Here is a 14,617-nt window from a genome sequence, read left to right as displayed (position 1 = left end):
GGTAGTCTGCAATTTCTGTCCTGCCCCCCCCCTTTTTAAAAAAAACCAACTTCACAGGTGCTTAAATGCAAGCCAGGTGACCTTCATGTTTAAAAAACTGCTGAGGCCAAGTAGAATTTTGCAGTCCTGTGTAGCTATTCAGATCATGCTTAGCATGTGGGAACTACTGAGAAGCTCAGCTACCTTTCCCAAACCTCTGTCCTGACACCCAACTACCACCCAACACTGTGGGTGAGTTTGCACATGCTGTTTTTAGAGCAACACCTGGAAAAAACTGAAAGTTAAGAGAAATGAGCGTAAAACACAACTTCAAGATATTACCTCTCTAATGTCTTCATTGCCTTCTTTTATATTCTCTGTTGCACCCACAACTAGTTGATGGATATTGTCAATATCAGTTTCCTGTTTAAAAAAGAAATGAAATTGAGAAATAGTAATGAATGTTACAAAAAAAAAAAACAAAACAACACTTTCAAGGACTTGGGGAACAAGCAGAACTCAAAAGTAAAATAAAATCTGGTATTACTAACATCTTTGTTTCATTGATGCAAAGGCAGAGAGCAATACATTTAAGTTGTAATTTCTTTATTGGTGATTTCACGAACCTGAATGGAAACCACCAAGACCAGAGGATGTCTCCCATTTATCTAGGGTCAAATCTAACCTTTCTGATTTTTCTCAGCTCTTTTGGAAGAGGTGCCAACATTTCCAGAAAGGATGCTGTTAAATAACACATTTAACAGGACACCAGTTCTGAGGCAGAGGGATAATTCTAACACATTCCTGGTACATACTAGTAAGTAACAACAGTAAATATCATGATTTTGAAATTGAAAAACAAAAATATTTTCCTTCACATTTGTCTCAAAGATTCATTAGTTTTATGTTCACAAGTTGGCAATCAAGACCAAAATGCCCCCAAGAAAATCTTCAAGGTGTATTTACTGCTGTAGTATTACATTATACTAACCTGTTGCAAGACTTTCTCAGTGAATATCTCTTGTAATCTGGAGATTTCCACCACTTTTCCTTCAATTTGTCTTGGCAAAGGACAGAAACACCCCATTAGAAAGTAGCACAGACATGTCTTGCTGCTGCAGATTCAGACCCTCCAGCCCAGTAAGTGGCTGCTCAAGCCACTGCTTTGTGAGTCTTGAGCAGCAATGGCCTGGGACTAGGGCTTGGACAGTGCCTGGTTGGAAGACAACCAGCCCACAGTGAAGCCCTGGGAAAGGCACCCCCAGAAGTGCTCAGTGAGCAGCTTTCATTGCCAGGGTTTCACCCTTTCATTTCATATAACAACATCCATGCTGGGCCTTAAGCAGTTGATTTTGTCACACCCTTTTCATATGCTACTCTGGTGTGTGCAGTTCACCCTGCCTAGGACTGGTATCCAAAAGTCAATTTCTAGTTTGAATAGAAATTGGGTGAAATTGAGTAGTTTGAGTGTTCTGCACAGCTGGAGAGAGTTAATAACACCACTGCCTGTCTCTGCATGAGCTCAGCAATGACACCTCCCCTACTGCCATCTAGATATCCAGCACACAACAGGACAGAAATGGAAAATTTACTACTTTAAAACATGGATAAGGTAGAATGTAAACCTTCCAAATGTAACCACTGCTACCATTCTTTACACTGTGGGACAGCACACAGTTCCTTTCCTGGGCACTGGCGTTTTGTCCCAGCTCCTGCCACACCACTAGAGCAAGAGCAGGCAGGTGTCCTGCAGCCAATGCCCTGCACATTGGGGCTGACTGGGGCAGGGGACTGGCATGGGCCACCATCTGTCAAGTAACAGAAAATTGTACCTGACTTCATCGAAGAGATTGTTCATTTCACCAACAAGTCTCTGGTTCTCCTGTTCAAACTGAAAAAAAGGGGAGAAGGAAATGACACACAAAATTTACAGGTTTAATTCCCCAGAAGTGAGTCTGAAGTGACAGGTATATGTTTGAAGAAGGGTAACAGTAAATCTCCCAGAGAAAAGTTTAGTCTTCTGACATGGGTAACTTCCATCATAAAGAATGAAGACAAATTTTTTATTTCTTTTAACATCTAGATTTCATTTTGTACTAAGAGGCTCACTGTCTACCTCATTGGTAAGAACAGCCTTCTCTCCTGGGTTGAAGAATTCCACAGAGTCTAAGAGGAAGGTTACTGGGCACTGCCACCTTCACCGTGAGGTAAAGGTCTCAGGGAAGGTGTCCAGCTCCATGAATTGAAGGGGAACAGAGAGCAACATACTGCACAGTTTCATGAAGTCCCATTGATTTCCACTCTAAAGATCCAATGGTTTTGTCAAATAAAGTAGTACCAATGTTGAATACATTCAAGTGTCATTGTCACTGCTGTCTGTAGTGACACCACCTACAGAACAGCAATTTTGAAAATATAATTGCCTAAAATACAGTGATATTTACTTCACAGCAACAGATGGCTAAAGGTGCTTCATCACTGCACTGCTTTATATTCATGACTATTCTGTGTCTGGTTCTCATGGAGTCACCTCACAACAAGGCCAAGAACAGAGCAATGGAATAAAGCCACGAGATTTAGTGCTGCAATCTCCGGTTGGTCCTTGAGTGGCCGAGTGGGCGCACCATGCTGCAATTGTTTTTTCTGACTTCTGTAAGGGTATCTGTACAAATAGTCAACATTAGAAATTCCCCATTTTTAAGGCAGTTAAAAAACTGAGATGGTAACTAATTGAGAAGACAATTTTTCAGTAGAGAAACAGTGAATAACTTCAATCCTTTACAAATAGAACAAATTCACTTAAGAAAGTATTCTTTTAAAAGTCCCTTTGATATTTAAAGCTTTCCACTGGCACAGATTGCCTTTTAACCTGCTAAATGATTTTTGCGACTTGAAATCATGGCTGATGGAGTGCTTGCACAGACAGCAGTTAAGATATGCTAACACAGGCAATTGAACAAAGGGTTTGAGCACTGAACACATCATACACCAGTGTGTCACAAAGGGATTTACATGATGGGAACATAAAATCAAGCTCTAGCAATCAGTATAGCTCAGTGATTTATGGCTTACTGAAGCAGCCTCTTTCATGACAGTGAAATATTCTGTTATGAAAGTATGGCATAAAGTGACAAACTGCTTAATATATGGCTAAAAATCCAAGGCATAAAAGAAATAATCACCACTCCTATTAGTTATCCTATGAGAGAAGTCATTAGATGTGCTGTTCCTGAATTTAAGACATGACCAACCAACCATAAAAAAGATAAAAAGTAGATATTTTCATGACTCCATACAGCAGACAGATTTTTCCCACTCAATGCAATCACAAAACATCTGCTCACAATAACTGTAAAAAGCATCAATATACCTGTATTCAGAGTTATAAACTTAAATTTATTGTCTAAATCATGCAGTAGCCTGCAAACATTTTGAACAACATCAAGCTCTCTCCTGAGGGTAAAATACTGATAGAAAATCGTTCTTTAGCAATGATAGGACTTTATTTCATTATTTTATCTACATGAAGGATCATAGAACCATGACTGAGGGATTTGCTAAGTATGATATGACACAAACCATTCCAATTTAAAACCATCACAGCAGTTTACAGACTGCAAGCTACCATTTTCGTAGAATTGTTTAGAATAGAAAAGATCTTACAGATCAAGGTAACAACCCAAGGCCACCACTAAACCATGACCCTAAGTGCCGTGTCTACCTGTCTTAAATACCCCCAGGGATGGTGACTCCACTACTTCCCTGGGCATTCTGTTTCAAAGCTCGAAAACCCTTTCAGAGAGGAGATTTTTTTCTATGATCCTAAGCCTACAAAACACAACCAGCATTGAGCTTTCAGTCAGAAGGCCCTGTCAGAGCCATCATCCCCACCTCTTGTTGACCCTGTTTCACTGGAAGCTGAAAGGGGCCTAACAGTATTGTGCCTAAAGACAGCAGAAAGAAAATATGTAAAGAATTATCTTTTCAAAGAAAAGAGAAAGCAGGAGTAAGCCTCCAGATTTTAGACTGGCACTCAAGAACAATGTGACAGCATATAGAGCAGCCTCTGAAGACCATTTTCTCTTTAACAAGCCATACCATAATTATGTGCAACTTACTCATCTCTGACTGGAAGAATGATGTGCACTATGTCTGGGAACACCTCGAATCACTGCCAAGGAAGCTTCACAAAGTCATACTGCTGCAGCCCTTTGCCCTATAAAGCTCACTGTTCTGATATCTGCACAGCTACTGATTGAAATCACTTTTTCTTTATATAAACCCAAGGCAGTGTGTGCTAATGTAGAGGGGTTTTCTAAGAATTTTGAGCTGTGTTCAAAATGATAAATTTTAGGGATATCAAAAAATCTGACAGGCTGTCAGCAATCATGCCTATGTCAGAAATTTCCTATTCAAATGTAAACAGAATTGGATCAATCTGTTAATATGCTGATAGCAGAGAAATGCAAAAATGTTAATATTCATGAAATTCTCTTGTGACAGATACCTTGTAGCTATTCCTTCTAGAAAATGAATCTAACCAATTTTTGATAATAAAAAAATTAAAATGAAAAAAAATGAGGTGTAACTTCACAGTAATAGTTAAATAATACAACTCTTTGTGTTCTAGAAACTGTCCAAGAAAGGAGGGCAAACTATTTATTCTTTCAGAAGTTTCATAATGATTCTTCTGATGTTGCCTTGACTTCTACTGTTTCCTGACTAAACAAAACAATTAGTGATTGTAATGGTGGAAAATAATTTCAATTTTTGAAAGATAGTTTTTATTAATTTCATGCCTACTTGTAAATATTTTGTAGCATTTTTAAATATTAGCTGCTACCAGAAGAACCAGGAAGTTACAAGCAAAAGGTGTATCTTCTCACAGCATTATTCTGCATAGAATGGTAAAGTTAATTTAGCTGAATCTGTAATTTTTTTTATTATTTTTTAACCACATGTGAATACAGCAGAAAAGACAATAAAATGGATAATCAGACACAGGATAAGCATACCATTTGTATTTCTTCAGGTGACAGCTCATCTTCACTTCTGCCATCCCCCCATAATCCAGGGTTACTCTGGGCATCAGGCAGATTCCTGTCTGTAAAAGAACCACCAAACTTGAGACACTGAATAACACAGGGCACTGAAGAGAAAAGTCAAAATAAATTTTCATCCATGTTAGACTGATGGTGGAATTGTTGTATCTCCTTTGTCAGTCACTGAGATTCACCCTGTATTTACAGCACAAAATTACATCAACAACTTTTAATTTCCAAACTGGGCCAGAAGTCTTCATGTAGGTTTAATTTTGTGAACTAAAAGAGAATTACATTAACATACTGATGGAGAAGGATGTAAAACAGCTCATAATGCATTCAGAGTTTTTAGGGCACAAAAATACTGTAGCAGTTGTCTTTTAACAGATAAAACCACACAATTTTCAAAATGACAGTCCATATGTAAAGTGTTATCTTCCAGTGAGACTTGACAGAACCATCAGCTCCTCCTTTCAGAAACTAAAGACAGAATCTCAAAGATGTTTTGAGCAAAGCTCAAAGACAAACTCAATTTTGTCATGCTCTTTAAAGTTCTATTACAGTGCAAATCCCACACCAAAATGTACAAGGGGTCTTCCTGCATGTAACAGGAATCAGTTCCAACTCCACAAATTAGCCATAACACATCAAAGCTGCTTCATTCATTCCAGTAGTATTTCCCCTTTGATTAAAGCTACTCATCTGCGTAAATCTTTGTATGAGTTGGGCATAAAAGATCTTGAAGGGCTATTTCTGGGCTATTCCCTTCTGGAAGATTTAATTTTAGGCTTAATTATATACTTCTGATTATAGAGGAAGAAGTTAGAATGAGAGAGAAAAGAAGCTGTGCTACAGGAATCCACTGTTTCTGAAGCTGTTCTAGCATCAGTGTTTAAAAACCTTGTAAGAACTGCAGCCTTGAGAGAGCCGCTCTTCTCCCCACTGGCTGTAACAATCTTACAAAAATTAAGAGAGATCTGTTCCACCTCACAATAGATCAACCCTCAACCTGCTTTGATGCATCAGAGGCAGGTTGCAAATTAAAACACAGAAAGATTTAGTTTTTATCTTTTCATACATTTCAGGCTTCCTATTTATTCCAGTCAATCTTTTAAGCATTTATGTGTATTTTAATTTAACTTCCTAGACATAATTTTTTTCAATTGCTTAAGCAGCACTGATGCATCATCATTCAGAGACTGTCTTGTCTTGGGAAGCCTCTGAAAGGAGTAGTCATAAACACATATATGAAAAGAGATATAAGGAGAAGCTTTTCCCTTTTGTCCTTCAAGATGGTATTTGTGCAAAGTCTTGAAAAAATTAATTTTGTAAAAGAGTACTGTGTATGTCTCCTTTATAGACTTTCTTTTGGCCTCTTAGCAACCTAACCAGGATGCATAAACAATGACAATGTTACAAATGAGGGATGTGGATAAGGAATATATTAAATTAGAAAAAAAAAAACCCAAACCAAAAAATAAATCAGTTCGTTCTAATGGTAAGTAAAATATAAACTCAAGAATCTCTTTAAAGATTGTTTAGAAAGCATCCAACTAATTTTTTTCCATGTGGTATTATGAGTATTTCAAAATCTATTTCACAGAAATAAAAACCTTACTTTTTAGGTAATCAATGTATTTATGTTATATCAAAATTATAATACTGCATTCAAACAAAATAAGATAATTAGTTTATAGAGAAAAAAAAAAAGGATAAAAACCCTCCTATTTTATCCCAGAGGAACCAATTAGTTTAAGGCCTTGCCAGCATTGTTAAAAACCATCACCTGTATCCAATGTGATGGCTAATAAGCAAATATGGTAAGAGGTAAGCAAGAAACACGTATCTCCCCAGGGTTCCTCCTGTCACTGTGGTATGTTTTGGGCTTTCTGCAGCTTTCACAGAGCTGACATTAATGCTTTTCTGCAATTCAGCAGGCAAAAGCCAAACTGCATTTCTATTTCAGAAACAGAAGTAGTTAACTCATGACAGAGATATAAAATAATGATCAAATCCTGTGAACCTTTTTCCATGCTGAAAGGAGACAGCTGCTAAGCTTGTGGACCAGTTCAAAAGCTACTCATTATTTACATTTATTTCCATAAACTAAATACCAAATTTGTAATATGCAAATAAATACTGCCACAGTATATAAAAGCACCCTCCAGAGAGACTATTTTACTACTATGAGACATGTCCACTATAATTCTAATGTAAACAGGTGCTTTGCCTCAAAACAAAGGTAATCACATTTTGCTTTGGTTTCTGCCAAAAAAACAGACAAAATCCAAGTGGTGCTTCAGCACAAGAGGTAGCACATTCAGCTGTTTATCATAGTGTTCAAATTAAGGACAGGACCACAAGCTGCTCTCAAAAGTATCTTTACAGATGAGATTTAACCCAAGGAACCCAGGCCCACTAATCCATAAAAAACCAAATTATTGCGATTCTCTAAACCACCAACATCCTGAGGATGAAACAGCTTATTTCAAAACGCAAACGTTTCTCTGGCTTCCTAAAAAAATTGAAAACTTACTTGGAAAAAAAAGTATAAATCAAAGGCTGTAAAATTTAAACTGAACTTCTTGTTTCCTAGTCATCTTGTTCATGTTGTTTTCGTACTTCAACAACCACCTACCAGCAGTCACAAGGCTGATTCCTATAAGCAGCAGCAACCAGCACTTCCCCTTATGTGAGGAATCACAGGCTGTATGTATTTGCATACTGTTCCAGACAGATTTGTTTTGATATACAAGTTTCATAGTTTTCTCAAAGTCTAGTCAGCAACCCCTCAGAAGTACTGCAGCAGCACCACTTCTGTGGCAGGACCCCTACTTTCTCATAAAAATTAAAATAAAAGCTCATGAAAGTGACAACTGGAGTCACCAAAATTAATGTGCAATAAAATAGCTGCATTTCTATCTACTGCAGTGGTTTGCTGTGTCCAAGGCAACCAAGGAACAGTATTTTCCACGGTGTGGCACAGATTTTTGGAGCTAAAAATTGTAATGACACTATGTGATGGGAATGCACACTTCCAGAGATTGCAGGGACATTTGGTAACAAGGAAAGAGCACAGGACAATGAAGATGCTACTGTGCTTCTGCTTCATCAGTGGCACCAGCTCACAGCTGCAAAACACTGATAACAGGTTGAGGTGAAACTCATCTGTGTGCCTGTGTGCTGCATCACTAAAGACACACTATAAAAAGGTAAGCACTAGAAAGGGCACATAATCAAAACCTGTACCTCTTATGATAAATTCAGTGTCAGAGGGAAAAAAAAAAGGCCACACTGATAGGGCTGCAGAAGTACAAACTGGTTAGGAAGATAAGCAAAGCCATTATCAGAAAATGAAGTCGTTCACACATTGTGAGGTAATTCAGTTAGAGACTTCATCCAGAAGTGAAGCATCCACTTCACATGAATCCACCCTCTGTATGGCCCTGGAGTCACCTAACAGAAACTCTACTCTTTTAACAAAAATCACTAAAGAAACAACAACTGTTTGTCAGAATAATATGTCCAACCTTTGCAATTTTTTCTATCCTGATAATTATCCCAATGTAATGTAATCAGAAGGAAAAAAAATTCCTGCTGTAAATCACAGGGTACTTTTGTCTCCTTTAGACAACACAAGTGGGAGACCTCAAGCCAGGGAAAGCAACTTCAGAATCACAGAAACAAGATTTCTCTTTAGGCATGAAACCTGAAATTATCTGCATAGTGGTGGTACTCCAAAAGGCACTGTGCTCCAAAGCTCTGCCAGCACACACATCCCAGGACAGCAGAAATGGCTAAGAGAACTGAAATAGCTTCTATCCCTCAGCCTGAGAATAAGGCAACCAGGAATCAAAAGCAATGCTTACAAATCCCACCAAGATCTGTACCATCTGACATGACCCCAAGCTGAGAGATACTGCTTTGGACTTCTAGCTTATCTCCTGCCCACTGAAAGATGAGATGCAATCCTCCCAGCAGGGCAACTCAATGTTATGAAGAAGAAAGCTCCAAAACTACTGGATCTGAGCAGCCAATAACCTCCTCTGTTGTGAGCATGTTCCACCTTCGAGTTCCTACTGCAGAAGTGTCCAACTCAAGGTCTCTGTGCTTAAAAACTACAGAATGTTCCCAGAGAGTTGCTGACCTACTTTCTAATTCCTTGCATTCAGTGAAAAGAATATGGAAAAGTCAGACAAATTTCAGAAGATATGATACTGATAAAAATAAATGAAAAGGGAAGAGTTCATAAAGAGGGTATTAGGAGGATAAAGACCTCAGCAAAGCATATGACTTGTTTAGCTGGCATGTCAAAAAGTTTAAGATTTTGCTTCCTCAGCCTCACAATATGCCTCATGTGATCAGCTCAAGGAAGATGAAAATGGAAAACATACTAGTCATAGCAATTGGCCTTTCCAAAGTGAAGGAGGTACTATTGATCAGACAGGTCTTGCCACAAGAAGTAAAATGTAACTACATTTTATTCTTACCTTTGCTTTCTTCAGCAGAAAGTTTTTCTTCAGAATCCTCTAAAGGACTCTGTGAAGATTTTTCAGTGGAAAGAGTAGATTTGGACACATTGCTCTGCTCAGGTTCAAGTTTGGACCTAGAAGTACAAGAGGCTATGATTTAACTGATACTACACAGATGTATTTCTGTAAAAAGAGAACCGACTACTAAATTCAATACTTTAACTCTTGCAAACTTCACATTAAAGATTTTCCAGCCAAGACACACAATGCACTTAGCAACTGTCACTGAAATACTGTTACAAAGGCAAAGAAAACATGGATAGTATTCCTGGAGAAAACGCAGCACATATGCTCAGAGTTGAGATATTGAAGGCTACAGCCTAAAAATACTGACACTTTATTAAACTTCCTTTCAAAAATCCAATGTATTTTTTTTTTTAAAAAGCCAACATTTACATCATACTGAAAAAATTTTAGTAGCAATGGCCAAGCAATACTTCTTTATTTATTTCAAATGATAATTTTACTTCATATTTTCAACTATCATATAAAGGAAATACAATAGAATTAGCTTTCTTATACTACTTCTGAGTCCCTATTACATAGTTTTAATTCAAAAGCAATGCAAAACATGAGAAGCTTGTTCAGTGATTATATATTAAGTACTTGTCAAGTATGTTTCAGTGTGGCATCAAAAATGTTGAAAATTAGTGGTAACATATTTTTTCCAGTAAATTTCTGTGGTTTATTGTTGTCTACAATGAATTCTGTAACTGCTACATAGCAGCAGTTAATTGTTTAGTAATGTTGTTGGAGAAGGTAAAGAACCAAAAATCAATGGGTGGAATCACCTGGCATAGCAGGTGATTCCACCCTACCCTTTTTCACTTCCCACCCTCTCCCATATAACCAACAGTTAATCTCATTATGATTTGCAATTCTCCCCTGTGCCTAACAGAAGGTGTTGCTTTTTGTGTTCCTTCTTAGCATTGTGTCTATATTCTAACTCATAATTTAAAAATTCTGTGAAAAACAGAATAAAATGCAATTGTCATCACTGACTGATCGCTATTTAACAAGAAAAAACAGTAGCAGGAATTTTTTTTAGTTATAAAACCTCTGGGCTTTTGGTAATTTTACAGAGAAGAACTCTACTCTCATCTCCTCTCTCTCAAATTTGCCTAATAATAAGAAAAAATACTTATCTACATATCTGTGCAGTTCAAATAACAGTTTTAATACTAATAAAACACCAATTCCCCAGGTAACAAAAATATCAGCTTGATTTGAATAATTGCATACATAATTCACAAAATATTCTAATGGAAAAAGAAGGTTAAAATTGAAATTAAATATAATCCTGAATACCAATAAACATTACAATTGAAAATTACAACCAAGTACTTTCAGATAAAAAAATGCTTGTGTTTCTATTTCTCAGCTTTTCTTTCTGCAAAATGAGTCCCAACCAGCAGAACTTTTTAATCAGAAAAATGTGAGTGAATACATAAAGGCAACTTCTGTAAGAAAATTATAACACTCAGGCAATTTCTTGAAGAGCTTAGGATAGTTATCAATATAAAAGGAAACATGATGAAATCTATTTCTATGACAAACTTTTCAGTATTGTCTGATATGCACATATTTTAAATTCACTAAACTACAGGAAAGAAGAGCTGCACTAGGATTAATTTATTTCTAAAGAAACATTCTTTTATTGTTTGTTGTCCTTACTGTGCACAGTATAGGAATACAGGAAACTTTCAATTTAAAATGAACAAAGTGTCTGGGATGCACTGTTTAAAGGATGCCTGGTTCTTTTAAGAGAGAGTACATGTTCTTATCAAATAAAGCATCTGCTGAAATCCTCAGGGAAATTACAAACCAATGATACTATTTTTCTTTAAGTCATAATAAAGACTGGGTTATGCTCTGTTATTTATTTGAATTGAATTTTAATTTAAATGACAATTTATCCATTATATCACATGTACGATGCATTCAGACTCCACCTGGTCAACATCTGTTTTCTAGTTCTTGCATCCATAGAGAGAGGCATAGAGGGACTCTCCAATAAAAAGAATGTATCTTCTGGGTTATGAATTAATGCCTTATTGCTCTTTAGGTAAGTGGTACTCTAACTTCTGAAATAAAACATCAAATTGAGGGTCTTTTTCTCTGTTTATTCATCTCGGAAATCCTGAACCTGGGTTTTCACATGGAACCAGTAACATAAGAGTATTAACATAAGAGCTGGTATTCATTAGCTACTGCTATGACTGCAGGAACAATGCCATCTTTCTTTAAAGCTCTTTCACATGAAGAATACTGATAAGATTCTGTATTTTTACAGGTTAAAAATATCACACAGTTTTTTTCTGGCTTTGTTTCTTTTTCTGAATGGGAGCTACAAAAACACCAAGGCCTTACTTTTCTCTCATTACTTCTTACAAATTTCAGAAGTGGTTTGGGGTATTTTGTTTTCTTGGTTTTGGGCTGATTCTCCGCATGTACTACAGTTTATGTCTCATGAGGATATATTTGAGTGAATCTGAAGACATGGAAAGCCTGTCAGGTATTAGATAAATTGCAAACCTGCTCACTTTCCCTATCATTCTCACAATTGGGAGTATGCTGAAAAAGAAAGTGAAGAAGTACGGGGTTTAAAACTTGGCTGAAAAAGAAATCCCACCAGATGAAAAAGGCAGCAAGCAGCAAGACCTTTAATGTCTCCTAGACATTTTCAGCTCTACATTGGCAGCCTTTAAAAGTGCCACTACAGGAAGCTCTTGTTTCAGTTCAGAAGTTACATTCTAGTTTTCATTTCCATCATGTTTCTGCTTGCCATGAACACCTGCCATCTCAAGTAGTATTTATTAACAACACAGTCACTTGTTTAGCAGAAAGACAGGACCTTAAAAAAATTTTTTTTGTGAATTTGTAGAAGTCAAATAGGTTTATTAACCCACATTTTACTGATTTGGTGCTTTCATCCCTTACCTAAATGAGAACTACAAAGGTATAATGACACTGCCACTTTCAGACTTACTTCCCATGCCTGACGTGTAAAGAGCCCTGGAATGCACCTGTTGACAACAGAAGTTATTCATCCAACCACAAACTTCCAATAAACAATCTCCTTAGAATCTAAACATGAACAATAGTTTTGTTGACTGTCCTACAAGTGAAACGCACAGTTAATCTATTTTTGGTGCTACTCACAGTCTCTTCTTATCTATCACTCGCTTGACTCGGATGGCTCTTTGTTCAGAATACAGCTTGCACACTCCTGTTTGAGACAGCAGTAAACAAAATTTCAGGTTAAAAGAGCAAGATTCCTTTCTTGGAAAATGCAGTCATCCATTTGTAACTATTCAGTAAATACTAAGTACTTTTTAAGTAATCTTCAATGAAGTCCAAGACAGCTGTTCTGTGCTCCTTCACCTGAGCAGACTGGACACCCTTGTGTGCTGAAATACAAAAGAAAAATATAAAACAATCTTTTAACTTTTTACTGAATTCCACAATAGTTTTCACTTTCAGCTGATATGCAAGTTATATGCAAAAGCCTAGTTACATTTTATATGTGTTATATATTAGTATTTCTTTTAAACATAGCTATATTTAAATATAGATTCTCTAACACAGCAAGTCATTACAACAAACCAAAGACTGAAAATAACTAGTGTCCTATAATATTTTTATATATGCCAGAGTTCTATTATGTCAATTAAACTCCAAACAACAATAGGCAGCATCTAGCTAAGAACAGCAAAACAGATCTAGAGATTTAACTTGCTTAAATTATTGAACTTGCTTAAATTCTCTGGTGTACCGACTATGTGGAAATTTTGGGGATTTATTGTGTCAAATATCCTTTTAATTCACAGATACAGATATTTTTCATTTTTATATTATGCGATTCCCATGCATGACTGACATTCAGTGATTCTGAATAATGCTACAACTATGTCTAGATAGCATTTAAAGCCAATGAAAATCTTTTGTGTATCAGTAAAATACAGAGATGCAGCAAGTCAACTTGAAAATGGCAACACAGAAATTATCTCTCTACGACTTTTACAAGACAATGTAGTAAACGTATGATCCCATATTCAAGTTGTCAAAAAGACTTTTTATTTACCAGGAATCTATGAAAGTTATTTAATTACCTCAAACTTGGAAGTATTATACCTGTAATACCTTACAGGTAGACAAAATAGTAAAACAACCATCAAATTTAGAGAGTTTTGGTTTAGGCCTCTGTGCCACAGTGTTGAATTACTACTCGAGTAGCAAATATTTAAGACTCTTTTTTACACTTGTTAACTGGTGTATTTGAACACATAAACAAAATGCTATGCTCTTTCCACTATCACTAAAGAAAACTGAATTACAGCACTAATCAGCCAATGGGATTACACCAATGCAAATAAAAAGACAACAAGAGTTCCCCAATCTTTTTCCTAAAGTATTTAAGATTCACTATTATTCAACAGTATTCAGCATTACCTTAGTCTTTATCAAGAACTGAAAAAAAAATCATGTAAGAGCTGCTTAGTTTACCTTCTGTTCTGAGCTGATGAATGGCATCAGCACATGTTCTCATAAACACCTGGGCATCTTGATCTATCTGGTCACGCTCTGTGTCTGTCATCCTCACATATTCAGACATAATATGGCTGAGAAACAAGAGAAACTTGTCACTTAAAAAATCTCCAAATAAAATCCACAACTACACACCTCAGACCTTCTTCCGACTCACCATCTTTGCAAGAACTTTCCTGCAACACTGATTTCACAGAAAAAGTAGTAAAAAGTGTAGTAACTACCACTGATAAAAATGCCACTCTTATAAAGTTGGGAGGCTTTTTTTTTTAGAACACCTTTACTCGTAAAGTATGTAGAAAAAGCAGTATCTCCTATCATCTTGTACATAACCAAACACAGAGCAGATAAGGAGAAAATACAACTAGAAAATAGGATTTCCCTCAGTACTTATTCCAATAAAGTGTCCTAAAAACACAAAACCAATTAAGATAAAGGAATAGTTCAAATACTGAAAGAAGTACAAAAAAATGGAACTTATTTTACTTTAATATGTTTTCATTACCCTAAATACAG

At 36.4% G+C, this 14,617-nt stretch overlaps 1 protein-coding gene across 1 annotated transcript in view; it reads right to left on the bottom strand.

The window, feature by feature from the left end:
* STX18 (syntaxin 18) overlaps window positions 1-14,617 on the bottom strand; it is a 59,935-nt gene that overhangs the window by 1,474 nt on the left and 43,844 nt on the right. The window contains exons 3-10 of the mRNA XM_083861811.1: window positions 14,060-14,175; window positions 12,886-12,963; window positions 12,716-12,782; window positions 9,512-9,627; window positions 4,995-5,083; window positions 1,812-1,870; window positions 971-1,040; window positions 322-402 (exon numbers count right to left, since the gene is read on the bottom strand). Coding sequence (XP_083717937.1) covers window positions 322-402; window positions 971-1,040; window positions 1,812-1,870; window positions 4,995-5,083; window positions 9,512-9,627; window positions 12,716-12,782; window positions 12,886-12,963; window positions 14,060-14,175 — 676 coding nt within the window. The remainder of the gene's footprint in view (window positions 1-321; window positions 403-970; window positions 1,041-1,811; window positions 1,871-4,994; window positions 5,084-9,511; window positions 9,628-12,715; window positions 12,783-12,885; window positions 12,964-14,059; window positions 14,176-14,617) is intronic.

This window comes from Zosterops lateralis (assembly GCF_965231275.1).
Source record: "Zosterops lateralis genome assembly, chromosome: 5".
NCBI classification, from domain to species: domain Eukaryota; kingdom Metazoa; phylum Chordata; class Aves; order Passeriformes; family Zosteropidae; genus Zosterops; species Zosterops lateralis.
The sequence above is the reverse complement of the archived record's forward strand: the minus strand, read 5'-3'. Positions and strand labels throughout refer to the sequence as shown.